The sequence below is a fragment of the Piliocolobus tephrosceles genome, chromosome 17, assembly GCF_002776525.5.
Source record: "Piliocolobus tephrosceles isolate RC106 chromosome 17, ASM277652v3, whole genome shotgun sequence".
Taxonomy (NCBI): domain Eukaryota; kingdom Metazoa; phylum Chordata; class Mammalia; order Primates; family Cercopithecidae; genus Piliocolobus; species Piliocolobus tephrosceles.
This window is the reverse complement of record NC_045450.1, coordinates 8941900-8954863: the sequence shown is the minus strand read 5'-3', so window position 1 is coordinate 8954863 and position 12964 is coordinate 8941900. Positions and strand designations below refer to the sequence as shown.

Below are 12964 nucleotides of genomic sequence, written 5' to 3'. Positions count from 1 at the left end.
AAGTGGGATTGAGCCATAAGCACTGAGGGCGTGCCCTGTGATGCATGGGTTCTTATGCAAACATCAGAGAGCCCAAGGAAAGGAAGCTTGTAATCCTGCCAACCCCTCACTGGGTTCATTGCTACTTGTTGTGTTTAGGCGTTTCATAAGCATAGCTAATCTTGCGTAATTGTAACCAGAGTTTGCTGCTTTTCCATTTAACGATTTTTCTGTGGATCTCCATAATTTGCACAGTGTTTAATGACTCTATAATTCAGCAGCAAATGACTGTCTAAATTTCCTTAACCATTTCTTCCCCCGTTGCTGGATATCAAGTTAGAATATAATCCAAGGTAAGAGAATCTCACAGTCATCTGGTGCAGCATTATTTTCACAAACAAAGAGACCCATAAACAGACCTAAAGAAAACATTTCAAAGATGCCCTAAATGGACATCTAAACTTCCTTGCCTTTGTCTCCAGAGTCCCCAGACATGTTCCAATGTTGCTGAGCCGCTGTTGATTTCATTGCTTCCAGGAGTAAGTAGAGGCTAACTACATTTGCATTTCTTTTTCAATGCTCAGGAAGCCGAGAAAGGTGTGAAATTCCTAACATTGCCACCAGTGTTACATCTACAACTGATGAGATTTATGTATGACCCTCAGACGGACCAAAACATCAAGATCAATGATAGGTAATCTGTAGTGGGATATGAAATTCAGATTTCATCATTGTGCTGGTCTAGGGGGTTAGTCTCAGTGCTTTCCTCAGTCTTTGTATTTTCAGTCCCACGTCTGATTTATTTAGATGTCCCTTCTACCTCTGTGTCCCAAGAGCAGCAGTGTTAAAGGAATGATTTTATGTCAAGTTTCAGAGGCCGCCTCTGCCGAGTCCATTTCCCCTCTCAAGATGCTTTGCCCAGTCCCAGCTCTGCTGTCTGCTGTGGCTGATTTCAGTCCACAAGGATGGGGCTGTTTCTGCTTCACAGATTTGCATTCACAGGATTTCTAATAGATTTAATTTTGACCAATTGTAAATGTTATTTCACAGGGACTTTTACTGTATTTGTTTAAATAGGATTTTTCCAATATTTTGTTGTCTCTCAGTTGGCGTCAACTTCTAGAATGTGCTAGAGTTTTCAAGAATGCTAAAGGAGTTGTTTGTATGCCAATTACTAGTAGTTATTTTATTTTTATTTATTTTGTTACGTTTTTGAGACGGAGTCTTGCTGTGTCGCCCAGGCTGGAGTGCAGTGGCACTATCATGGCTCACTGCAGCCTTGAACTGCTGGGCTCAAACGATCCTCCTGCCTCAGCCTTCCAAGTACCTGGCTAATTTTGTATTTTAATAGAGACAGGGTTTCACCATGCTGGCCAGGCTGGTCTCAAGTGATCTGCTGGCCTGAGCCTCCCGAAGTGCTGGGAGTATTGGCATGAAACACCACCCCCAGCCAATAGTAGTTTTTAGATTGTTAAAATACCAGGTGCAGGAGTGACAGTGTGCACTGCCTTATCTGATAGAGGATACGGTAGTTTTATCCTTAGTAGTTTGAGCACCAGCTTTGTATGGAATGTAGATTGGTCATTCAGCTTTCAGGTTTGACGGAGAGTATAATCAAATCATGTTACTTGCCACCAGCTGAGCCTTTCGTCGCCCATTCAGTCTTTATATAGGTCAGAAACTGTCTCAGCGAGAACTCACAAACTGGCAGCCTTCAGACCAGTTCCCACCTGTTGGTATGTTTCTTTAGGTCCTTACTTGGTTTTTGTTTTTATTGGAGCCAGTGGCAAACATTTTTTAAATTGTGAGATTTTACATAGATGCTCAGATTTTGGCATCGTTTAGGAATCCGAAGGTTTGGCAACTTGAGGCCACCATTCCTGAAGGCTGCAGGGGCTGTGAGCTGAGTGCTGGCTGCTTCATAGGTGGGGAGAATGCTGTGCTTGGGACCAGCCCCTACCCGTGGAACTTGCCTTCCTGCCTCTTAATTTTGCAACCCTGATGGTAAAATTTGGTCAAGTAAATCAAAATTTGTAGAGCCAGTTAAAACTTAAGTCGATTTCAGGATGTCTGTAGAATATTAAAACTAAGTCGATATCCAGAGTGGGAAATATTTTTACATGTCTTTCTGAATTTGATTTTTCATGTTTCTCTGTTTGCAGATATCCTTAGTAGTCTTAACCTCTCGACCTTCAGAATCATTTCTTGATATATTTGGAATTCCCCCACCATAAATTATTCGTAGTGTGTATTTATTATGTTGAGTAGGAAAAATTATTTCCATCAAGTAGACATTACGTTATATAGTTCATAGGCCTTCCCAAGGCAATTCATGCTTATCACATTAAAGATGAGCCAGTACATTAAATGGCCTTATTTACTGTAAAGTGTGATATTTTTTGTGTAAATTAATACTGAATTTCCTTTAAAATGTTTTCTAATAGGTTTGAATTCCCAGAGCAGTTACCACTTGATGAATTTTTGCAAAAAACAGATCCTAAGGACCCTGCAAATTATATTCTTCATGCAGTCCTGGTTCATAGTGGAGATAATCATGGCGGACATTATGTGGTGTATCTAAACCCTAAAGGGGATGGCAAAGTAAGTGCTGGGACCCAGGACTGAATGCGAGCTCATCAGAAAGTTAACACTGACGTTCGGCTTCAGCCTCTTTTGGTCCCTACTTGGGACCTTGTCAGGGACCCCTAATTGATCTGTGTATTCTCTGGCTACTAAGTACTGTTGTCCCATCCATTTAATTGCTGAGATTTGAAGGGAAATAGTAAATTAGCATTTGTGCTTCTCTTCGTTAGTAATCAATGTTGGAACCTACAGAATCCCTTATATCTCATGTGAGACACTTACATTTTCTTCTGAATGCTCATGGGATAATTACCCATGCCATGGGCCCAGTCGGAGAGGCCGGCTGGTTGCATGTCCCTCTGCATGCTCCCGTGGTCCTCTCTTGTTTCCTCTCATGGAGATCTCATGCAGTCTTCACCACCACCCTTGGGAGCGTAGAGGGCGCCATACTCATTTGGCAGATGAGGATCTCAGAATCTACCTCCAAGACCACAGGGCCAGCACCCATCTCCTGCCAAGGAGATTTGATGGAGGGACCCCACAGCATCAGAAAACAGTGAAGAGTACCTGTAACAGTAGCACTCGCCACTATTTAGTACGGCTCCATCCACAAGGCAGATGGGAAGATAACTGTTAGGGACATGCCATGTTGACTTCAGTCTGGCCCTTAACTTGATTCCATAAAATGCCATGGGATAGGATAAAACAACCCATTTAATTTTATAACTAAAGGATAAAATTGAACTCTCATTTGGTGTGCTCAGTATGGCCTTTTTAATTCTGTAAAGAGTTGGTAATGTCAGTAGATTGAACCTAAGTGGAAAATGGGCTATTTGAGTAGATTAGAAAAATTGCCATTGGGCGAACGGTAGTAGTGCCCACAGAATGTTGAATGGGGATGGCAAAGGTCCTAGTGAATTGTATGAGTGGATGCCTGAAGCTCTGCCTGCCTAGCACACCATCAGGTTGTGTGCCTGTGTATGTACACACATGTATATTTTTTCAACTAGGGGCATACCTAGAAGTTCACACATTTTAGAACAACGCTGCCTTCTGGTGTTGGGTGCTTGTCACAGTGCTTGATCGCTGCTGACGTGTGTTGCTTTCCTTGCAGTGGTGTAAATTTGATGACGACGTGGTGTCAAGGTGCACTAAGGAGGAAGCAATTGAGCACAATTATGGGGGTCACGATGACGACCTGTCTGTTCGACACTGCACTAATGCTTACATGTTAGTCTATATCAGGGAATCAAAACTGAGTGAGTAGCGTTCACTTTTGTTCTGTCCTTTACTGTGGTGGACTTGACATTTCTACCATGAATTCACAATATCCTTTTTTGTCCAAACATGTTTTATGCTTATTCTACTATATTTACAACAGCCCAGAAACAGGCAGGGTTGGGCTTGTGCAGACTCATGGTACCAAGTAATTTCACGTTAATAGATTATTTTATTTTATTTTGAGACGGAGTCTCACTCTGTCGCCCAGGCTGGAGTGCAGTGGCGCGATCTCGACTCACTGCAAGCTCCACCTCCCGGGTTCACGCCATTCTCCTGCCTCAGCCTCCTGAGTAGCTGGGACTACAGGCACCCGCCACTTCGCCCGGCTAATTTTTGTATTTTTAGTAGAGATGGGATTTCACCGTGTTAGCCAGGATGGTCTCAATCTCCTGACCTCGTGATCCGCCCATCTCGGCCTCCCAAAGTGCTGGGATTACAGGAATGAGCCACCAAGCCCGACCTAATAGATTATCTTATTAATGATGACCTAGAATCAGGAGCTTCTAAGGAGGCGAAAGTCCATCTGCAGAGGTCAAAGAGGATGCCTTTGTCCTGCAGGTGAAGTTTTACAGGCGGTCACCGACCATGATATTCCTCAGCAGTTGGTGGAGCGATTACAAGAAGAGAAAAGGATCGAGGCTCAGAAGCGGAAGGAGCGGCAGGAAGCCCATCTCTATATGCAAGTGCAGGTCAGCCCCCACCCTTCTGGGACTCCCGGGTTACCACGAAGCAGGGCGCCCATCTCTGTACGCACGTGCAGGTCAGCCCCCGCCCCTCTGGGACCCTTGGGTCACCCAGCGCACAGCAGGGCAACTGCCCAGAGAGAGGCTGCTCCACATGCTCTCCTGAGCTTGGTCTCAGTCCCAGAGCAGTTCCTGATACACACACCAGGACTGTTGTGCCCTGAGCTGCTCTGGGCAGCTGCCTGAGCATTTGTAACACCTGGCCCTGTTGGTGGTGGGCAGGGCCGGTTCAGGAGTAAAGACTTGGGTGTCAGAAGTCAGGCCACCAGACAGAGTAGCGATCAAGTGCACGTCAGGGTGTGTGTTGCTTCAGAAAGTACTGTGGGGGTTGGAGAAGGGAGGCTCTCTAGCTAGGTCCAATTTATAGGTGAGTTAAGTTACTGCAGTGAAACACAGCCTCCTTTACTTTTTTCTTTTCTTCCTTTTTTTTGAGACAGAGTTTCACTCTTGTTGTCCAGGCTGGAATGCAGTGGCATGATCTCTGCTCACCTCATCCTCTGCCTCAGCCTCCCAAGTAGCTGGGATTACAGGCATGTGCCACTACACGCAGCTAATTTTGTATTTTTGGTAGAGATGGGGTTTCTCCATGTAGGTCAGGCTGGTCTTGGAACTCCTGACCTCAGTTGATCCACCTGCCTCACCCAGAGTTGCTGGGATTACAGGCGTGAGCCACTGCGCCCAGCCCACAGCCTCCTTTTCTAAATAAATAGGTTTACATTTTGGTCATTTTATGCTGTTTTTCTTCATTGGTCTGTTGAAGAGGTTTCTTTGGAACAAAACATGAGTTTTCAGCATTTTAATGTTTAAATGTGTTCAGTGTGGACTCATTTTTTGTCAGTTGTCAAGTCTTTTCTGTGTTTTCAAACAAATTTTCAGATAGTCGCAGAGGACCAGTTTTGTGGCCACCAAGGAAATGACATGTACGATGAAGAAAAAGTGAAATACACTGTGTTCAAAGTGTTGAAGAACTCCTCGCTTGCTGAGTTTGTGCAGAGCCTCTCTCAGACCATGGTGCGTGCCGGTCTTATGGGTGTTCCCCACCCTGGCTCCCAAGGTCCACCTTCCTTCCATGTCGCTAGAAAAGACTGACTGCCTTTGGGGGTGGGTGCCGTGTCCAGCTACCGTCTAACAGTGAGGAGTGCGACCCAGGAACGTTTCCGGCCTGAGAAAGTGCAAGAAAAGCACTGAGCCCCTGACTGCAGCTCTGGGGAACCCACAGGATTTTGCAGACATGTTTCCACCGCTTTTCCTTATCCTCCACTCCACTCCCTGCACCCCCATCCCGTCTTTATTTTTGTAAAATGGGCATTCGATCCTGAAGGATAAGTCACAGTTGTCCAAATCAACCGGGAAAGAATTAGAATTCTTTTTCTTAAAATCACAGTCTTTTTTCTTTTTTTCTTTTTTTTTCGAGACAGGTTTCACTTTTGTTACCCAGTGGTGCGATCTCGGCTCACTGCAACCTCCGCCTTTTGGTTTCAAGCAATTATCCTGCCTCAGCCTCCCGAGTAGCTGGGATTACAGGCGCCTGCCACCACGCCTAGCTAATTTTTGTATTTTTAGTAGAGACGGGATTTCACCATTTTGGCCAGGCTGGTCTTGAACTCCCGACCTCGTGATCCACCCGTCTTGGCCTCCCAAAGTGCTGGGATTACAGGCGTGAGCCACAGCACCCGGCCTACAATCACAATCTTAACATTAACATATTGACTATATGTGTATGTATACGTACATATATGTATATACATATGTGTGTATAGTAGAGAGGACTAAAATTTGAGTGTGTTTTTATCTTAATCTATTCTTAATATTTTTTCAGGGATTTCCACAAGATCAAATTCGATTGTGGCCCATGCAAGCAAGGAGTAATGGAACAAAACGGCCAGCAATGTTAGATAATGAAGCCGACGGCAATAAAACAGTAAATATTGTTAATAGCGTATCTGGTTTGGAACCGTGCAGGAGGTGTTAGTCCTCTGCACTTAGTGCAGCTTGTTTCCCTTTTGGTCCACTTAACTAGAATTGGACGTTTTCTTCAGTACTTGACTGTAGTTTTTCGCTCTGTCACCTAAGCCATTAGACTCTTCTAAAATCAGCGTCTCTTTTGGAAATAGATGATTGAGCTCAGTGATAATGAAAACCCTTGGACAATATTCCTGGAAACAGTTGATCCCGAGCTGGCTGCTAGTGGAGCGACCTTACCCAAGTTTGATAAAGATCGTAAGTGCCCACGAGACGCCTGCCTGCACTTAGAGCAGTAGCGTTGGATTCCTGGATTGTTGTTCTAAACAGGGTTAAGCCTTCTTCCCTTGCAGAAAGATCTGTTGATCAAGTCCACAAATGCTCACTTGACTTCCTGATGAAGTCAAATAAGACTGACTTGGCTGCAAGTTTCCTGTGAGGCCCGGAGACAGTAGCAGCCATGTGGGGCCGTCCTGTTCTGTCTTCAGTCTCAGCTGCTGTGCTGTGCTAATCGCGTTGGTCAGATCCTAAAGAGCAGGGTTGCAAACGTCTGTCAGGGGCCAGATAGGCAATATCTCAGGCGTTTCAGGCCTTTCTGTCTGTACTAAGGCGGCCACAAAGAATATGTAAATGAACGGGCTGGCTGTCTTCCAGTACAACTTTATCGACAAAACAGGTGGATCGGAATTTGCTGACCCTTGCTGTAAAATGACACTTTTATTGCTGTGAGTGGTCACTTCTGGCAAAGACACAAGACCATGCGCAATCTTCCTGTGGCAACGCTCTTCCAGCCAGTCAGTGCCAGGTCTCAGAACTAGGAATTCTAATTTTGCTGCACTCCATACCGTCTTGACTGTCTAAATGTAGTGGGTTTCCATGGGTCTGGTGTTCGGAAACTCTGCGGTCATAGCCTCAGCTTCGTGACTAAGCCACATCTGAAGTCACTTTTAGGTACCTTAAGCTGTCATTTCACTTGTCACTGAGCTATTCAGCTTACTGGTTTTTTTTGTTTTTGTTTTTTTTTTTTGTTTGTTTTTTAAGCATTGTACTGAGTGTTTGGATCTTAACAAAACTTGTTTATTAACCTTATAGATGATGTAATGTTATTTTTGAAGATGTATGATCCCAAAACACGGAGCTTGAATTACTGTGGGCATATCTACACACCAATATCCTGTAAAATACGTAAGTCCTTTGTGCACTTACCTTCTGAGTAGATTTTGCTCAGTACATTACAGCTACACATTTACAATATCTTCTTTCTCCTAGGTGACTTGCTCCCAGTTATGTGTGACAGAGCAGGATTTATTCAAGATACTAGCCTTATCCTCTATGAGGTTTGGATGGTTTATTTTTCCATAATTAGTATATTCTTAGTAGTTTGTGGAGGGTTTTGTTTGTTCTTTTTACGCCGAATTTGTTACTCTGTTAGGTCTACCAACTAACTCAGGGCCTCAGATGATCTTGAGAATCACATATTTAGATTTGTGTTTTTTTTTTTTTTTTTAGAATCAGTTTTACATATTTGTGGATTTATTTATTTAGCTTTTTCCGTTAACATTTTAACTTAAAACGTGAATAGAATCGGGTGTACAGAAAATACTTAAGTACATGGAAGACTATCTGGCCATATTAAACATGAGACAGACTTTGTAATGTAACAATTTTATATCTTTCGCTGTAGGAAGTTAAACCGAATTTAACAGAGAGAATTCAGGACTATGACGTGTCTCTTGATAAAGCCCTTGATGAACTAATGGATGGTGACATCATAGTATTTCAGAAGTATGTACTTTGTGAAGGACTGTATCACTTCCTACTAATTTCAGGATTTTTTTAAGTTGTAGAACCAAGAAACATTTGTGCCTAGATCCTGAGCCACGTTTTTGTTTTTGTTTTTTTAATGTAGCTCTGTTGACAGGCTTTCTCTGGGTTTTGAAATTAGGTGTGGTGAACATTTTCATTTCACAAAGCTCTTCTCAATTCCTTAGAATGTCTGAAGTGCACGTGGCAACTGTTAGCAGGGCGGGAACAATTGCTTCCTTCCCCTAAGATTTATGAAATCAAAACTCCTTAGAATGTACCTACCTGGGTAATTCATTTCAGTTTGTCTTCATGTAAACCAACCAGTCTTTGGTCTTAGACACTCAATGTCTGAAAGCAGCTTGATGGCACACGAAAGCCCTGATTTGCTGACTGACAGTCAGAGACTGGGCTCCACCACCTGTCAGGTCTGTGGGCAAGACACTGTGTCCAAGTCTGCTCCTGTAGAGGAGGCACAGGTGCTGTTACCTAAGGGGGTTTTGTTGTGTAGTGGGATGAGAATGTAAAGCCACTACGTTGTGCCTGGCTCAGTGTATCCTCTTGCATACTTGCCTCGCTTACAAAGGGGAACCTGAATTTATCTTGCAAGACAGCCTGTTGGTGTCACTGTTGTATAAAAGATGATGCCATTTTTACCAGCTACCCTCTGCCATGGACTTTGATTCAGACTGCAAACTTTCTCCCCCCACCAGGGATGACCCTGAAAATGATAACAGTGAATTACCCACCGCAAAGGAATATTTCCGAGATCTCTACCACCGCGTTGATGTCATTTTCTGTGATAAAACAATCCCTAATGATCCTGGATTTGTGGTTACGTTATCAAATAGAATGAATTATTTTCAGGTATTTAATAAATGCTCCTTTCCTCTTCAGATCCCACTCCAGAAAGACAAATTTCTTTCTTAAAATGCTTGTCGAAGAAGCTGTCTCATGGTTTTGGTTCAGGAGGGGCTATGCCTTAGGAAATCTGCCACTGAAGTGGATTCAGGCTGATACTGCCATGGGAGCTAGAATAATTGCCATCAGAAAAGAACCTGTAGACCTCACCATTAAAAGTGAAAACCTTTTCAAAGTTATCTTCATCAGATATGCTATTCCCATGGTGATACATTAAGGGATAATATAGTTTATTCCTGTTTAATAAATTGCTACGGAATTTAAATTCCGGCTGCTCATAGCACGTTTTACGTAATTAATCATGAAGTTTATGACCAGGTTTCAATTTTTTCCCCAAAATATGAACCTTCCTTTCTGTGTGTCAGGTTGCAAAGACAGTTGCACAGAGGCTCAACACAGATCCAATGTTGCTCCAGTTTTTCAAGTCACAAGGGTAAGTCACATGCACGGACACTTGCTGTTGTCTGCATGCTTTCCACAGTTCATTGAAACATCTTGGAACTAATAATTAGCTCGCCATTTCACCTGACATGCCATTTCTTGCTTAGTTTCAGAATTGTCACCATTCACATCTTGACCACATTACTCTGAGATGTTAAAATAATTGACAGCCTCCTCCAAAGCCAGACTGACTTTAGATACATCCTCAGTGCATCTCTCATGTGTCCAGCTGGTCAGTCCTGCCAGGCTGCTGGGTGCTTTGTCACTATTGCAGAGAGCATTCAAGTGTGACAGCGAGTGGGACTTAGTTCTCGGGAAACAGGAGTATTAAGTTAAACCCCATGCTAGGTCCAAATTTCAAGTCCAGATGTAAGGCCAGCGGTTTGCTTTTATGCTCACTCACAGATATTTGTTTGTAGGCAAATAAACAAGTCATTTATTTATATGCTGTTTTCTTGTGTAGTTATAGGGATGGCCCAGGTAATCCTCTTAGACATAATTATGAAGGTACTTTAAGAGATCTTCTACAATTCTTCAAGCCTAGACAACCTAAGAAACTTTACTATCAGCAGGTATGAGTCCAAATTAATGTAACTATGGGTAATAAAGAGAAGGCTTGGGTTTTTGGTGACGGTACCTGACGTGAATCTTTCTTTTCTTAATAGCTTAAGATGAAAATCACAGACTTTGAGAACAGGCGAAGTTTTAAATGTATATGGTTAAACAGCCAATTTAGGGAAGAGGTAAGTTTTTTTAATACTATGAATTTTAATTTTTATTGGAATTTGCTTATTGTTTCTACCTGTCCCCAGACGTTGAAAACTAAGACACCAAAGAAAAGCACTCTAAACAACAGCACATGAAGGGGGCTGGGGGCGCCCTGGGCCAGTCTTTCCTGCCTCCTGGCAAGACCTCCTGAGGCCTTTGGGTGCATCACATGTTGAGCTAAGGAACCATTCATTCGGAAGCCAGCCCTTCCCTTTCAGGTCCCACTGTGATGCTTATGCATTGCCACTTGGCTGAGCGGGAGAATCCTTCTCCAGCTATTCCTGCCACGGCCTGGTCTCAGGGAGTCCAGCAGGCCTGTGAATGGAGCGGGCCTTGACTCCACTGTGCGCTTATTCCCCAAGCTGCTAGTGTAGACAGCTGCAGTGTCACATGCTTGCTCCAAACAGAAGACACACCCAGCCACATTTTAGGTGGTTCTTTTTTGAGACAGGGTCTCGCTCTGTCGCCCAGGCTGGAGTGCAGTGGCACCATCTCAGCCCACGACAGCCTAGACCTCCTGGGCTCAAGTGATTCTCCCACCTCAGCCCCCAAGTAGCTAGGATTACAGGTGTATGTCACCATGCCCAGCTCATTCATACATATATATATATATATATATATTTTTTTTTTAAGAGACAGGGTCTCACTGTATTGTCCAGACTGGTCTTGAGCTCCTGGGCTTAATTAAGCATCCTTCTGCCTCAGCCTCCCGGAGTGTTGGCATTACAGGCATTAGGTGGTTCTTCAGAAAAGTCTGTGTACCTATTTGGATGCCACATCTCTCACCCTTTCTAGCTCTACAAGTATAGAGGGAAAATTCGAGACGTAAATAACCTTACCTTTGTAGAACTAAGCTCCCTGAAGGCCCACAGTCTGCCTCTGGTCTTGTATCTGGACCAGCATTCCTTTCTCATTGTGCTGAGAATTGGGAAGGCCCTGGGTGACCCCTCGGGATCATTTCCTGAGAAGGTGTTCTGTAAATGACAGGCTTTTTGCATCAAGGCCACTTTTGGTAACCTCCTGTCAGTATTTGGTTGGTTCTAGGTTAGGACCAGTGTTCTCACTGTGAGTGAATTCACAGATGAGGGAGTTGGGGTGGGAATGAGAGCAAGAACTGGGGGCCAGCTGGGGACAGTTGAGAACAATGATGCAACTTTCTCCTCTCTTCCTTTGTGGTAGCAGACCTTTTATGCTTTCTTGAAAGCACTTATTTTATCTTTTCATTACTTAGGAAATAACACTATATCCAGACAAGCATGGGTGTGTCCGGGACCTGTTAGAAGAATGTAAAAAGGCCGTGGAGCTTGGGGAGAAAGCATCAGGGAAACTTAGGCAAGTATTTCTTGAGCCCAAATGTGGACGGTTAGTTAGGGGTGGCAGTAACGCTGACCTCTGCAGCTGCGTCGGTGCAAACCACCCAGCCAGAATCCATGTGCATCGTTCCCAGACTCAGTGGGGTGTGCCTCAGGTTGCAAAGACAGTTGCACAGAAACTCAACACAGACCCAGTGTTGCTCCAGTTTTTCAAGTCTCAAGGGTAACCATCAAGCCGGTGTGGTGCAGAGGGTTATGCATGTTTCACAATTAAGCTATGTTTTTCCTCCTTCGTCTTGCATCTTCTGATAACATTAGCTGTAGTAAAAAGGCGTGATTCCTATAGAAAAGCCAAACAGAGGAGCGATATGATTCCATTTGAAGGACGAACTGAAACTGGAAAGGGTGACTCTTGATTTTGTATGTGACAGATTGAATCACTTCTGATCCACCTAGCCAACATTTGGGCTGTAGAAAGAAGCCCCTGAATTGATTGTTTATTCCAGAGATATGGGAATGATTCTCGCGACGTTGTCCTGTAGTCACTTGGAGGACAAATGGCCTTTGGGGCCATGTGGTTCCCAAATTTTCTTTAGTGTTAATAAAAGTTATTAAACAGTGAGACCCTAATCTGTTACCTAATAAGAGTAAGTGAGGAAAACGCCTCCATCACCTGAATGTGAATTCCTTGTGGGAAAGGTTTACACAACTTTTGGAGGCCCAGTCTGTCCATCTCTGCCCAAGTGTGGCCACTTCCACTGTGTCCAGCAGAGCCCTTTCATCTTGTGCTTCGAGGGGACCCCCTCTGTTTGCCTTGCCCCCAGTCTCTGTTTCTGGTATTTCAGATCCTCTTAAAAAAAAAAAAAAAAAAAGGCTGGGCGCGGTGGCTCACGCTTGTAATCCCAGCACTTTGGGAGGCCGAGGCGAGCGGATCATAAGGTCAGGAGTTTGAGACCAGCCTGCCCAACATAGTGAAACCCCATCTCTACTAAAAATACAAGTATCAGCTGGGTGTGGTGGCACGCACCTATAGTCCCAGCTACTCGGGAGGCTGAGGTGGGAGAATCGCTTACACCTGGGAGGCGGAGGTTGCAGTAAGCTGAGACCATGCTGTTGCATTCTAGCCTGGGCGACAGAGTGAGACTCTGTCTCAAAAAAAAAAAAAAAAAA

The 12964-nt window shown here is 44.1% G+C and overlaps 1 protein-coding gene across 2 annotated transcripts in view; it reads left to right on the top strand.

The window, feature by feature from the left end:
* USP7 (ubiquitin specific peptidase 7) overlaps nt 1-12964 on the top strand; it is a 72836-nt gene that overhangs the window by 55714 nt on the left and 4158 nt on the right. For both annotated transcript variants that reach the window (XM_031934430.1, XM_031934431.1), the window contains exons 12-26: nt 564-673; nt 2424-2580; nt 3677-3821; nt 4402-4532; nt 5463-5597; nt 6406-6507; nt 6701-6806; nt 7641-7733; nt 7818-7885; nt 8233-8333; nt 9065-9218; nt 9638-9705; nt 10177-10285; nt 10379-10456; nt 11713-11813. In XM_031934430.1, the coding sequence (XP_031790290.1) occupies nt 564-673; nt 2424-2580; nt 3677-3821; nt 4402-4532; nt 5463-5597; nt 6406-6507; nt 6701-6806; nt 7641-7733; nt 7818-7885; nt 8233-8333; nt 9065-9218; nt 9638-9705; nt 10177-10285; nt 10379-10456; nt 11713-11813 (1658 nt within the window). The remainder of the gene's footprint in view (nt 1-563; nt 674-2423; nt 2581-3676; nt 3822-4401; nt 4533-5462; nt 5598-6405; nt 6508-6700; nt 6807-7640; nt 7734-7817; nt 7886-8232; nt 8334-9064; nt 9219-9637; nt 9706-10176; nt 10286-10378; nt 10457-11712; nt 11814-12964) is intronic.